Source organism: Balaenoptera acutorostrata, chromosome 6 (genome assembly GCF_949987535.1).
Source record: "Balaenoptera acutorostrata chromosome 6, mBalAcu1.1, whole genome shotgun sequence".
NCBI lineage: Eukaryota > Metazoa > Chordata > Mammalia > Artiodactyla > Balaenopteridae > Balaenoptera > Balaenoptera acutorostrata.
Genome location: NC_080069.1, coordinates 72345771 through 72361011, shown reverse-complemented (window position 1 = coordinate 72361011; position 15241 = coordinate 72345771). Strand labels below are relative to the sequence as shown.

At 40.5% G+C, this 15241-nt stretch overlaps 1 protein-coding gene and 1 long non-coding RNA gene across 2 annotated transcripts in view; one reads left to right on the top strand and one right to left on the bottom strand.

Annotated features, from left to right (window-relative positions):
* The window catches only part of LOC130708442 (uncharacterized), a 244789-nt gene that overhangs the window by 204173 nt on the left and 25375 nt on the right, over positions 1-15241 (top strand). The gene's annotated exons all lie outside the window — the stretch shown is intronic.
* On the bottom strand, positions 2436-4270 carry LOC102997327 (importin subunit alpha-1-like). The gene is given in 2 exon segments (XM_057548722.1): positions 2436-2838; positions 2841-4270. Coding segments are annotated over 2 exon segments (1611 nt in total). The 5' UTR covers positions 4224-4270; the 3' UTR covers positions 2436-2610.

Sequence of the window (15241 nt, the reverse complement as noted above, 5' to 3'; positions counted from 1 at the left end):
TCATTTCATTGGACTCTATCATTCAGTTCCCAGGCCAAGAAAACCAGAAACCACTCTAGATAATTAAATCAGGGAGGAATGAATTTCCTCTTGAGGTAATTCATTACTAAAGTGTTGGAAGGACAGAAGGAGTAAGAGGAAGAAGGTGGTATTACCCAGAGACAGTAACTGCAGTAAACACCACCACCCTTGCAGAAACACCCGAGCCCACACTTCCCTCTACCACTGAGAAGAAGCCCATAGCCTCCCATACCTTGATGCTCTAGGAACATATGCTCTGCAGATGCTGTTGGAAGTTCTACCAACATGGCTGGTGCAGTTGTGTTAAAGCTACTGAAGCCACTGCCAGAATCACAAGGTCTTCTACCTTCCTCCTATCTTCTAATTGCATTCAAAATTCTCCCACAGGATAAAATAAATTAGAACCCAGCTAACAATGGAGTCTCAAAAAGGTAGTTTTCAGGCTCTCAGGCCCAGAAGTACACAGGCGAGTACAGAAAATCAGTGTGTAACTGAGAGCCAACAAACAATATCTGGAGCAGACTTTGGATTAGTTTATGGCTTACATCTTCCATGTTTTGGTGTAAAAACTTGTAATTTCTCAATGAATTCCTCAGAAAGTATGCCTGAAAGGCCAACATTCTGAGTCTCTGCGTGTCAGAAAATGCTTGGATTTTGTCTTCACATTTGATTGACAGTTTGGTTAAGTACAAAATTCTAGGTTCAAAATTGTTTTCATTTAAAATTGGTAGGCATTGCTCCATTGTCTTCTAGAATCATGTACACCTCTTGAGAAGTATGAGTCTAGTTCTTATTGCAGGGTATTTTTTACCATTTTTCTCTCTGAACAAAACAATTCCTCAAAACCAATTCTTCCTCAAACTATGTTTTAAATGTATTCAGTTCTCTCCCCTGAGAGAGATCTGCTGTCACCCTGGAACAGACCCACTAAATCGCTCAACTGGATTATTGCAATAGCCTCCTAACTGCTGTTTCCATTCTTGGACCCACTTCCCAAGAATATATTATCCAGAGTTATCCTTTTAAAATATAAATCAGTTAATGTCATCCTTCTAATTAGAATAATTCAGTGGTTTCCTGTATCAATTAGCTTTTGCTGCATAACAAATTACCCTGGAAGTCAGTGGCCTGAAACAACAAATATTTGGATTTCTCTTTCAGTTTTGTGGGTCAGTGAGAAGTATTTCTGGCCTGGTTGAGTTTGTTTGAAGCTGGGTGGTCAAAAATGATCTCACTCAGATGTCTGGCTGTAGGTAACCTAGTGGGTCTAGAGGGGGAGGGGTGACACCTAAGTTGAGTTAGCTCATCATTGCTCCATGTGGCACTGCATCTTCTAATGGGCTTCTAGCTTACCATCTTCACAGGGCAGTCTCAGGGTTCCCTAGGCATCTGAAGAGAGCAAGCATCAATGTACAAATGCTCTTCAGGTTTTTGCTGGCATCACAGTTACTAATATCCCATCACCTAAAGCAAATCACCTGGCCAAAGTTTCACAGTCACTGTGGTCCATGTAGATCCATGAAATCATGTGGAAGTCAAATGCAGTAAAATGTCATTCTATCAATGCATGGATACTTCCTTTACTAGAGATTTTCCCAGGTAACTCTAATCTTCATTACTTCAATCACCCATCACTGCTGTGCCAAAGGCTGAAGATATACATATGGCTCAGACATAGTCTCTGGTTTTAGGAGGCCCCTGGAGTGAGGCAGCCACACGCAAGCAGTCTGTGATTAAGATAATTAAAGAACCTACCTGAATTGAAAAAGACAAATGAACAAACTGAAAGAGTCACCATGTCACATTTGATGAAAACTGGCAAACACACTTAGACAAACTCTGGCAAAAATTTTGAATTTTAACCATATAGGGAAGAAAAACCCTTTAAGTATAAGGGAAATTAAGAAAAAGAATCATCAAAGGAGAAAGCTATCAGGTTGACCTAAAATTTCTCTGAAATGTTAATATGCAATAATTCATGGGAGCGGTATCTACGGTTTTGGAAAGTTGTGACCTAAGAATTTTTCCCAAATAGTCTGTCTTTAAAGAGAAAAAGTCCTCAGATTTAAAAGGGCCTTCCTTTAAAAAAAAATTACTTTAGTATGCATGCTACTTAATGGAGAAATGAAGTCATATTAGGAATTCTAGAATGGAGAATTCAAGTTGTAAAAAGACTTGAAGGTCATACCTTTCTGTTTAGCCTATAAGCTCAAGATCCATTTAAATTATATTGATATATTGTCAGGCGGATACTACAGCCTGGGGCAAAGATGTGGCCTGTATTCTGCTGTTCTTTGTTTCTACTTCCGCTCTTTTCTTAAGGAAGAAGAAAAAAAAATTTTTTTTTTGGAATTTAATCTGTATTTACAGGACACTGCAAGATATGAAATTCCACATAGAAATAAGAAACCCATTGAGAGGAGAAGCTTCATACAGTATGTACAGTTTGGAACTGTTCAAGTATAGTTTCTTTGTAAAAAGTGCTACAGTAACAAACCACGTGTAAAGAGTTCTTAGTAGAGAAACAGTAAGACAAACTTCTACCAAACATAGTACACGACAAACAACTTTATGCCTCAGATGTACGATCTAAAAGTTGAAGGTCCCAGCAGCGCCATCCTGAACTTGGAATGTAAACCCTTCAGAGGTAGTTTCTGGCACAACATTTTGATCTTCCTCTTCCTCCACAGAGAAACACTTCTCAATCAAGTTTAATGAAGCTTTGTACACAGACTCATTTTCATGGTTTTGTAGAGTTTCAATTTTGTCCAAACCTCCACATTCTTCAATCATTCATTCTTCAATGATTCTTCAATCATTATACTAAGTTTCTCAGTTTCACCTAGTTTCTCAGCAGCCTGAAAGATATTTGAGATGGCATCCAGAATAACCAGAATAATTTTAGTGTCTTTCGCAGTTAGGAGGTTCATCAACGGTTCTATTACGCCACAATGAACAAGGTATGCGATCTGCTCAACTGTTCCGCCACTTGTGTAGTTGGTCACAGCCCATACAGCTTCCTTTTGTGTCTTAAAGTCGGCCTTAGAGAGAACATCAACAAGGAATGGGACTAATCCATGATTTACAACTTGCTGTACCTGGTTCTGGCGGCCAGCTGTGATGTTTGACATTGTCTGCGTAGCTTCCTTCTGAATGTTAGTTTTGGAGTTTGTTAGCAGGCTGGGAAAGATGGCAAGTGCTCCTGCATCTATTACAACCTGAGTCTGTTCATCTGTCCCAGTGACAATATTCCCATGGCTCAGCGCGGGAGTCACAATTGGCAATTCAGTAGCTCCTAAAAGCTTCACAAGTTGGGGTACAACCCCCATTTTCACAACCATTTCAATCCATTCATTTGGGCCATCAGTAAGGTAGGAAATAGCCCAGCAGGTATCAGCTAAAACTTCTGGATCATCGTGATGCAGGAGGCGAACTAAAGTAGGAAGAATTTGCTCAACAGCATCTAAGGGGGGTGCAGGATTCTTGTTGCGACAAAGATTTGAAAGTGTCCAGGTAAGATTATATAAGTAACCACATGCTAAAGATGACAAATCAGGAACCGCCAAAAGTGCCAACAGCGGGTCAACTGCACCATACTTGATAACCAAGTCTCGGAAAACTGAGCCATCATCTGCAATGTTTCCTAGAGCCCATACAGCTTGTTCACTGATGTGAGTGTGGGGAGATGCCAACAGAGAAATGAATGCTGGGATAGCACCTCCATCTACCACAGCCTTGGTCTGTTCTGATGTCCCGGAAGCAATGTAAGTGAGGGCCCAAGCAGATTCAAACTGAATGGGACTACAATCAGTTCTGCCCAAGAAGGACACAAATTTTGGAATCAAACCAGCACGGATTATGCTGTCTATAGGGGGCTGTTTTTCCCTGGAAAGCAGTTTCCTAGCAGCCTGAGTAGCTTGGAGCTGGATTTCCAAATTGTTGCTCTTTGTGCCTTTGACAATGTCATCAACAGACCAATTTACAGTGCCCTGGTTGTTGCGGTTTTCCTGCAGTGGAGAAGCAGCAGCATCTGGAAAAGAGCTGACATTTCTCCTTTTCAGCATCTGGTCACCCTTCTTAGCTTTCCAGAGGTCCACATTAACTTCTGTTCGGTGCCACCTCATTTCTGTACTGTCTTTCCCCTTGTTCTTGAACCTGTTAAGGCGGGCAGCTGGTGAATTAGCATGCTCATTGGTGGACATGGTTATGAGACAAAGGGAGAAAGCTACACAGCCGGCTCAAGCTTCCACAGGAGGCGGTGCGGGGCGCAGAGGCTGTGGATCAACTGTGCTCAAGAGGTCCACCACGGTCAGCCCGAGGACGGTGTGGTAAGGAAGAAGAAATATTTTCATTAGCCATATTCTTCCTTCCACCCTTCAAAGGGCATATCTTAGCATCTTTGATGTATCTTTAAAACAACTGGTACAACCCATCTAAAATGGTTAAGTTATTTACATACTTTAGACACTGCCAGGATGATTAATGAACAACTTTTTTCCTGTTGTACTAAAGCAGAATTGTGCTCATTCATTCATTCATCCATTCATTCATATGTCAGTTTACTCAACAGATAGTTATTTAGTGCCTCTATTTGCCTGTCACTGTGTTACTCGCTGAGCGTGAAATGGTGAAAATATCAGACAATTCTTTGCTTCATAGCATGTATGAATATCAGTAAGATAAGAAAAATCTCTTCAAGTTCATTTTTATTGGTAATGATTTTAATCAACTATGGAGTTTACATTTTTAAAACATATGTTGAATAACCTGAGCAATTAGAGATCCAGATTGGGAAATACTTTCTACCACCAAAACTCTCTTCATAATATTTCCACCTAAGACGTATGAATGTTTTTATGCAAAAATAAATGCATAGAAAAAAATGTCAGTAAGAAAACACACTAAAATATTAAAAGTGGTTAACTCTGGGGAGTGGAAAAATGGAGTTTTTATTTTCTTTTACTTTCTGACTTCACCAAATCATCTATATTCAAGCATATATTATCTTTATAGTAGTATGTCAGTAGAGGTAAATCTAGTCTCTGGTATAGGAAAAAGTAAAATCAGTGGCTGTCACAAAAAAAGTTATTTCTTGCTCTTATCACAGTCTAGTAAAGTTGTTCCTGATGGGGTACATTTTTTTCAAGTGTGGTTCAGAGACCCAGACCCTCTCCATTTTGTGGCTCTGCCATCTTCAACAAGTGAATCCCAAGTTTTTCCTAGGAGATGTACCCATTCTTGCATTCCAGAAAGAGAAAAGATGACCCCCTGGGGGGATTGTATGGGCCATGCCTGGAAGTCACATACATCAGCTTTTCCTACATCCTCATTGGTCAGATCTCTGTCACTTAGCCACATCTAGATTCAAGGGAAGCTGAGAAATGTAGTCTAGTTGTGTACCCAGTATGAAGGAAAGCAAGTGATGGTGAACACATCGAAGTCTTGGCCACACTCAGCTCTTCCATTTGACTCTCATTCTCACACAAAGAACACACTTGTTCCTCCCCAGCAACAACTTTGAGAAACAACTCAAAAGTCCCAACCAGCCGCTGTACCGGTTTCAAAGCTCTGCATCTCCAGAATACACACAGTCCATGCCATCCATCTAGATGTGACTCCTTGTGGTCCAGCAGGCTTTGAATTAAAAAGACAAATCATTTTCTCCTTCATCTCATCTCAACACACCCACTCAATGGTGGGACAGGGAGAGGATGAAAACAATCAGTACCCCCATGGAGACAATGTAGGAATGGGAACAAATAGCACTGATTCTGCTCTCTGGGAGCAGCTCTCTTACACATTGCTCCTGGCTTCTGGTTCTGCCTTCTGAGAATTCTTTATTGTCCATTTTCAAAGTCGCTATTGAGGAAAAAACGCTCCTTCAGGGCTGTACAGTTTTCACTGCACACTTCAAGCTGGTATAAATGTGGATGCCTGAAGGTTGTTTTAAGCCTCACATGGTTAAAGGGATTTTCAGTCCAGGTTTGTGGTTTCATTGGCAATCACCGTACCCTAAGACACATAGTCAGCTTCTGATCTATTTGCTTCCATTCAGTTTCATGTACCAGTAACCACACCCAAAATTCTCTCCTAATCATGACTTTCAGACCTGATTTATTTCTTTGCTTTATCACCACCCCCCTCTTCCTCTCTGATTTCAGTGATGACTTTCTTAAAGCTGTCTAGAATTATGGTACAGGTGAGAAGGCCAAGCCCTCAATCTGAACTTTGCCACAGGGCTGAGTTTTATTGGGCCTTTGTTGCATAAATCCTTTTCCATGCTTATCTCTTACTATTTGGGGTCTAGAAGCAACAGCTTTTCCAACCTTTGGTGTCCCAAATGTCTGGACTCTCTAATCCCTTTTATCCTGTGTGAAAACTGGTCAATTCCATTCTGAGGTTATCTCCTTTTTTATTGTAGTAAAGATATTCACAACAAAAGTTACCATCTTATCCATTTGTAAATGTACCATTCAGTGGCATGAATTTCATTTACATTGTTGTACAAACATCATTGTCATCCATCCACAGAACTCTCTTTTTTAAAAAATTTTTATTCATTTATTTATTTTTGGCTGTGTTGGGTCTTCGTTTCTGTGCGAGGGCATTCTCTAGTTGTGGCAAGCGGGGGCCACTCTTCATCGCGGTGCGCGGGCCTCTCACTGTCGCGGCCTCTCTTGTTGCGGAGCACAGGCTCCAGACGCGCAGGCTCAGCAATTGTGGCTCACGGGCCCAGTTGCTCCGCGGCATGCGGGATCTTCCCAGACCAGGGCTCGAACCCTTGTCCCCTGCATTGGCAGGCAGACTCCCAACCACTGCGCCACCAGGGAAGCCCCAGCACAGAACTCTTAATCCTCCCCAGCTAAAGCTCTGTACCTATTAAACACTAACTCCCCATTTTCCCTTGGCCCAGCCCTTGACAACCACCATTTACTTTCTGTCTCTATGAATTTGACAACTTTAGGTATCTCATCTATGTGGAATCCTTTCTTACATATTTGGTCTTTTTGTAACTGGCTTATTTCACTTAGCATAATGTCTTCAAGGTCCATCCACGTTGTAGCATGTACCAGAATTTCCTTCCTTTTTAAGGCTGAATAATATTCCATTGTGTATATATATACCATAGTTTGTTTATCCATTCACCCATGGTTATCTTTTTTTTGTAATAATTTGCTAAAAGTAGAAAATAAAAGCCAACATATTCCATTACACTGATTTCTGACAACCACTTCCCTTCAAGCTACAGTCTCAGTAACACATAGTGTGTTCTTCCAAGTCATCACAGACAACAGTTTTACCAAGTGTTTTGTCACTGCATAATATGTCTTTTTTTTCCAGCCTCCAATATCAGTTTCCTCACTGCTCTTCCCTGACCTCTATATCAATGCCCATGTTTTAAATGTTACTATGACAGCATCCTGCTTAATGATACTACTTACGTTATTTCTTACAATAATTCTAGGAGTTATAATAGATAAACACAGAACTATCAATGTCTGTCTTAATTTGGGTTCTTTCAAAAGCAGAAGGCATCAAGGACCTGAGTCCTGGTAGTTTATTTGGAAAGTGATCCCAGGAGACAAAAATGAAGGAATAAAGAGAGACAGGGAAGAAGGAAAGCACACTATGAAATGTGTTATCAAGGCCACTGCTGTGGGCTCAGTTCTGCAGGAATTGTGTACTGAATGCCTCCTAGAAATGTCTTTCTGAAGGGTGGAAACTAGAGCATTTATTGACCCACTCCTGTCCGCATTGTTTGAGGGTTGCTCCTGGGGATGTTAATACTCTTGCTTATCCATGATACATTTGCTTGCATGCAGGCCAAGTAGATTCCTGCAGGGGCAGAGAAGTCCCCTGGACAAAATGTAAAAAGATGCTTAGTGTATATTTGAGGTGGGATACAATCAACACAAAGCCTGTCCGAGTTTTTATAGAACTCTTTACCTCAGCAGCAGTAGAAATCACAGGTGGGCCGAGGAGATGCAAGACTGTGGCATATGGTAGCAGAAGTGTCTGCTACAGTGACATAGCAACATACAAGTTTAGGCTCACTAACGTCTCAGTGCATGTGTCTCCAGTAGCCCTCCTCTAGACAGCAAGAACCAGGCATCTGCCATATTGTAGCTCTACCATCTTCAACAGATGATAGCCAAGGTCACCATGGTTATCTTTTTATTTAAATGGACAAGAAGGAAAAGGAGGCTGAAGGATTGCCCATAGGAAGTTTTTATGATTTAGATCTGGAAGGGGCATCTATCACGTCCATCTATAACCTCTTGACCAGAAGTCAGTCACATGGCTACACCTACCTGCAAGGCAGGCTGGGAAACATAGGCTATTTTTTGTTCCCAAGGGACTAGGAAATAGATTTTGGTAAACATATAGAAGCCTCTATAATAGAAAGTAAGATTGTATTTTTTTAAAAATCTAAGGCAATATATGCTAAACCTAATTTACCCTTTGATCTAGAAATTGCAGTTCTAGAGGTCCTTCTCTCATGGATATTCTCCACTAGGTCCTCCAGATCTATTCTCCACCCTTCTTCCTTTCTGCATCATGGGCTCCCTAGTGTTCTGACTTCTACCTGGAGTCAGCCAATGGAAATCTCCAGTAGGAGATCAGAGAATGGGAAGAGAGAAAGGTGGGAGCATATAGTTCCCTGGCAAGGCCACATGTTAGGAGTGGCTGAATTCCTCTAGTGCAGGCCACAGCTCATCTTGGGAGGCCATCTCCTACAACTCCAGCCACCTCCACAGCTTCAGCTCCACTTCTGTCTCTCAGTTCCAGTTACTGCTCCCTCTTTTTGCCCCTTTGGACCTGGGGTAGTGACAGCTCCCAGCTGTTCACCAGCTCTTGATGCTTTAATGCTGCTCACACATTTTTAAATAGTCCTCAGTTGCCCCATTTAAGTGTGCCTTCTTTTTCCTTTCTGAACCCCAACTAATACACCATCCTAGAAAAATAAGGAACATACAAAGATGTTCAGCACAGCAATATTTAGAATAGCAAAAGCTCTGAAACTGAGTGTCTAATAATTAGGAATAGTTAAATACATTATAATGTATGTATGATAGAAAAAAATATATATATATACTAACATGTGTGTTTTCAGTGTCTTTTTCTGTCTCCTACTTCAAAAACCCTGCCTGAATCCCAGGAAAATTCTGCTAAAGTCTTTCCTTCCTGTTCTCCCTCCCCAGTCCTCAAATATTTTTCACCAGAATGAATTACTGAGTTGAGGGTGGGAGCCCTACATCTAAAGTTGTGGAGGAAATAGCTTGATTTACATTGAAAGAAAGGAGAAAAAATATTATACCAGTGAGGGGACTATATGGGACCAAAAGGGGGGACAGAAGATATGAGGAGATGAATGGGCAAAGAAGAACTTTGCCATGTGTGTTTCTTTTTGTAAACACTCTTCCAAAGAAACCTACAATAAATATCTTTGTTATTTACGATACTCCCTGAAACTCCTGATATGAGATCCCTGTTTCTTTCCCATTTATTGATTTCTCACTGTGTGCCCCTGTGCAAAGTGAGTTCCCTGTCTTATTTCATGTGTTTGAGGCATCTCCGTATTCAAGATGAGGGCACTGAAGCTCAGAAAGCTTAGCTGGGTTTTTTATGCCATCCCTATGTGTTCAGGAATTTCTGTCCCTGTGATAAAATACTATATAGAAATTGTGTTCTAAGAATTCTAAAAATCTGAAAACTGTAGTTTTATCTTTCTAAAATATGTTTTATTTTCTGCTTGTAGAACTAAACTATCTAAAAATCTGAAAACCTTTGTAGAGGGAGAAAAAGAGAGAGTAAAGAATGAAAGGAAATACAATCAATATAACATTCATAAATTTCATTCAACAAATATTTATTGGACTGACGAAACAGCAGTGAACAAAACAAAATCCCTGCATCTAGAGAACCAACACTCTAGTGGGAGAGAGACAGACAATAACACAAAAAGTAACAGGAAATAACATGACAGAATGCTATGAGGAGGGGTAAAGCATGAAGAGAGTAGGTGAAGGGAGCTATTTTAGACGGGGTATCCAGGGAAAGTGTCTCTGTGAAGTAAGATTTAAACAGGGACCTAACGAGGCCACATGTGAGAGATGAATGTGATGAGGAGGTAGGCCATGTGACCATCTGGGGGAAGAACAGTTCAGCAAAGAAAACAGTAAGCACATGACCCTGGAGCAAGAGCACTTGAGACATGTGGCAAATGGAAGGATTTCCTTCTTTTTTAAGGCTTAATTATATATATATATGTGTGTGTGTATATATATATATATATATGTAGATAGATAGAAAATAAGAGTATCAAATGCTATTATTGCAAAACTTAAGCCACTTATTGATTATTCACTTTTCTAAAAAACACAAATACAAGAATAAAGTAAACACACCCATTATATATCACATTTTGTCTATTCATTTACATATATGGTTGCTTCCATATCTCGGCTACCGTGAATAATGCTACAATAAACAAGAGAGCGCAGATATCTCTTTGAGATAGTGATTTTATTTCCCTTGGATATATACCTAGAAGTGGGATAGCTGGATCATATTGTAGTTCTACTTTTAATTTTTTGAGGAACCTCCATACTGTTTTTCATAGTGGCTGCACCAATTTACATTTCCACCAATAGTGCACAAGGGTTCCCTTTTCTCTACATCCTCACCAACAATTATTATCTCATTATGATCTTGATTTGTGTTTCCCTGATAATTAGTGATGTTGAGCATCTTTTCATATACTGTTAACCATTTGTATGTCCTCTTTGAAAAAATGTCTATACAAGTCCTTTGCCCATTTTTTAAATCTAGTTATTTGGGTTATTTGTTTTTTGTGGTTTTTTTGCTATTGAGTTGTATGAATTTCTTATATATTTGGGATATTAACCCCTTATCAGCTATTTGCAACAACATGGATATTTGAACCTGGAGGACATTATGCTAAGTGAAATAAGCCACAGAAAGACAAATATCATATGATCTTACTTATATGTGAAATCTAAAACAAACTCATAGTAACAGAGAGTAGAATGGTAGTTGTCAGAGGCTGGGGAGAATGGGGGAAAAGGAGACATATTGACCAGAGGGCATAAACTTTTAGTTACAAGGTGAATCAGTTCTGGAGATCTAATATAGAGCATGGTGACTACGGTTAATAATAATATGTTGTATACTTGAAATTTGCTAAGACAGTAGATCTCAGGTGTTCTCACCACACACACACACACACACACACACACACACACGGTAACTACGGGAGGTGGTGTATATGTTAATTAGTTTGATTTGGTAAGCATTTCACAATGTATATGTATATCAAAAAATCACATTGTATACCTTAAATATATACAATTTCTAATTGTCAAAAAAAAAACCCCAACAAAACAAAGCAAGAGTATGCAGGACAGACTTGATAAGTATCAAGAGGCCAGGCTTGCTAGAGCTCAGTGAATGAGGGAAAGAGCAACACCATGTGATCAGAGGGATAGCAGGGGCGTCATATTGGCCTTGGAGGCCACTGTAGGAACCTTAGATTATATTCCAATGGAATGGGATGCCATTGGGTGGTTTTGGACAGGGGATTGATTGATATGATTCACATTTTAAATGGTTCACTCTGGCTACTCTGTGGAGAGTATTGATAAACTCTTGGTTACCACTCCTGAGTATTTTTGGTTTTCTTTATTTTTCTGTTTTAATAATAAGCATATCTTTATTTTTCTGTTTTAATAATAAGCATATCTCAGGATTTAATAATAAGCAAAAAAAATAAAGCATAGTTTATAAAGACAAAAGGCAATTATATTAGTTATACATAGCTGCATAACAAATTACCACAAGGCTCAGCAACTGAGAACCACAAATGTTTATTATCTCACAGTTTCTGTGGGTCAAGAATCCTGGAGTAGCTCAGGTGAATGCCTCTGGCTCATGCCTCTGGCTCAGGGTATCACAGGATGCAGTCACCTCAGGCTCACCTGGGGAGAGATCTGCCTCCAAGCTCTCTCACATGGATATTGCCCAGCCTCCCATCCTCTCTGGCTCTTGACCAGAGACATCAGTTCTTCACTAAAATGTCTGCTTTCTTTCCCCAGAGTGAAAATATCCAAGAGGGAGAGAGGATGAGAGAGAGAGTTCCTAAGACAGAAGCCATAGTCTTTTTATGACCTAATCTCATAAGTTATATCCCATCACTTCTGCCACGGTCTAGTCTTTAAGAGTCACTAGATCCTGCCCATATTCAAGGGGAGGAATTACCCAAGGGCATGAATACTGGGAGGTGGGTGATACGGAGACCATCGTGGAGGTGCTGTCACAATAACCACTTTCTCAAAGCTCCTTACTTTACAGAAGCAGAAACCCATCTGAATGTTAACCTGGACTCTACCACTCACCTTGAAGCCTCCACAGGGTGGTTGTGATGATGCTTCTGAAAGGGCTTTGAAAACTGCCCAGCACAGGAAAATGGAAGGGATTATTTTGCTTTTCTCATTGGTATCCATTCCAGATTTGGCCTATATTCTTCTTCATCCCCTGTATTAATGATTTGTCTTTCATCGTGGGTTATGCATTTTGTTTCTAGAGTGAAAATCTTCCAGTTTGAACAGAGAAATGACAAAATGACAGTAGGGAGGAAGAAAGCAGAGTGTTAACTCCTCCAGGTTCAGAATGGGCTTCCTATTTAACTGTATACCTCCCAGTAACAGAAGCTGTGACAACCCAGTTCCCAAAGACCTGCGTATCCCTCAGAGATGAGGCCAGCAGAAGGGGAGGGCCAAAAGAAAGCAGGATGTTAGATACATTTGCCTTTGATATTTGTCTTATCTCGTTCCATAGTTATCCAAATTTGACTGTAAACTTTTGGAAGGCAGAGACTTTATTAGTCTCTAAACTCTATATTCAAGCTTTACCATTAAATAATTCCCTAAGGAAAATCCTCCTCTACTGAAGGCAACTCAGTTTTAAAAAACAGCGGTGACAAAATCACCCTTAAAATTCAACCTTGCCTAAATTGTGTCATGCTACCCCATGAAAAAAAAATTCCTCAGAACACAGCTTCTGTTTCAAGATACAAAGATCTGACTCTGGGCAATTTTCTAACGTCTTCGTGCTTGCCTTTTTCACCCCTGGATTCCCCTTCCCTTTCTGGGCCCCCCTCCCATCCCAAGTGACTACTCCTTCATTTTCAGCCTCTTCTTCAAATACTACTAATTTACTCTTATACCTATTTTTGTCATATTTCTCTAAGACACATATTCATTCATACTCAGGTGCTAATTTAGTCTAGTATTTGCACAGACCCCATCTCTCCTCTCATCTAATTACAGTATGGAAGGCTTTTTTACCAATTAGAGTAATTCTTCGATAGCCAGCAGGTGGCCATAGGGAGTGTGAAGAGAACAAGCACCCCAAATCACAGGAGATCTACTTGTTTGAGCCAAAAATTAAGCAAGATTTAGTCTCTTTAGGGCGAATGGATTAAGAGGGAGGTGTCAAAATGGACTGCCCGTTATCCAAATCTCTTGTGAATACATTAGCATTAATTAATACATACATGAATATGTTTTACATTAATTTGTGTTGTTGAAATATATGTGGGCCAACCATCTGCCTGAGGGCATGCGGGAAGCGTTCCCAGAATTCTCTCAGTAGCCATGAACTGGAGTGTTCACCCCTATGTTCTCTGTCCATGTTTGGACAAGAGATGTTTCAGCTCTTCAAACAATTAGGTGAAGACTTGTTTATAGGGAAGAAAGCTAAGGCAGGAAAATAATGGCATCAGCAGCTGTTCTATTTAAGTCAGAGGCGACTGCTGTATGCTGAATGTTTGGTGGCTACTCCAGGCTTGGCATGTATAGCTATGACCTTAATTGGTGAAGCTAGGAGAAGAAGCTACAGCTTATTGATTGATTATGTAGGCTCAGAAGTTTGACACACATTATTTCATTGAGTCCTCCACACCAGCCCTGAATCAGACCAATTCTACCGAGGGGAAAAGCAAGGCCCAGAGAGCTTAGTATGTCCAAAGTCATAGAAACAGGATTAGTGTTCAGATATGTCTCACTCCAGGCATTGCACTTGGAGAATGCCTATCAGCTCTGACATGAAAAGACCCTGAGGTTGCAGAGGCCATGTCCTCAGAAGTCATTTCCTAGAGTAAGAGACGGAGGCAAAAACAGGCAGAGGCTGGGGAGAAGAAAGAAAGGAAGGGGCCAGAAGGGGGAGGCTAGTGGAAAAGCAGGAGAAGATAGGAAATAAGGAACAGAGGGGGGAAAAGAAATGAGCTTCAGGAAAGGAATAGGGAAAAGAAGTGACCACAGAATAGGGGTGAAATCAACTGCTTTTCAAGACAGAAACAATAAAAATTTTACAACATTCCTTAAGAATCCTATTGCTGAACTAGAGAAAACTCAGTTGTTATTTTCTAACTATCAAAAGAAGTAATGACTACAGATGGGGAAATAAGGAACTGATGTTTGTTAAATGTCTTCTATCAGGGCCTCTGCTAACCCATGGATTTGGGGAAAGTTAGAAAAAGACATCCTCTCTTGCTGGAGGTAGCTCCATAGGCACAGGGCTTGGTGAGTTGATTCTGTCTTCAGTGCCCCCTCGTTCTCTTATCTGGGGAACAACCTGCAGAAATGTGCAGATGGCTCTACCTGCTGTGTACGAGGGCCTTGACATACACTATCACATTATTGTATACAACAATTATTTCCATATTGTGGATCAGGAATCCGAGGCCCAGAGGAATTAATATCACACCATACAAACCAGACGCACATGCATGTGCACCCCCCCATACACACACACACCCCCCCAGTATCCCAAAGTCACCCAGAGAGTGAATTCACTGAAGTAGTGTAATTGCAAGTGATTTGAAAACTCAATAAATAATCAGGTAATGTATTAGCTGACTTAACTAAAAAACCCTGAAATTGTGTGAGCTTCAGGTTAGGATTGATTAGGGGATGGACTGATTTTCCTAAAAAACCCTGAAATTGTGTGAGCTTCAGGTTAGGATTGATTAGGGGATGGACTGATTTTCCTGCAATTATCTCACGTACATCCTCCTCTGTGTGCCAGCTTCATCATCACAGCCCAGCAGTTGCAAAAAGCCCGCCTGTAACCACGCTGCCGACAGCATATCTTCTAGTAGTTCCCACAGCATAAGAAGAAAACCTGTTTTCCAGGAGCT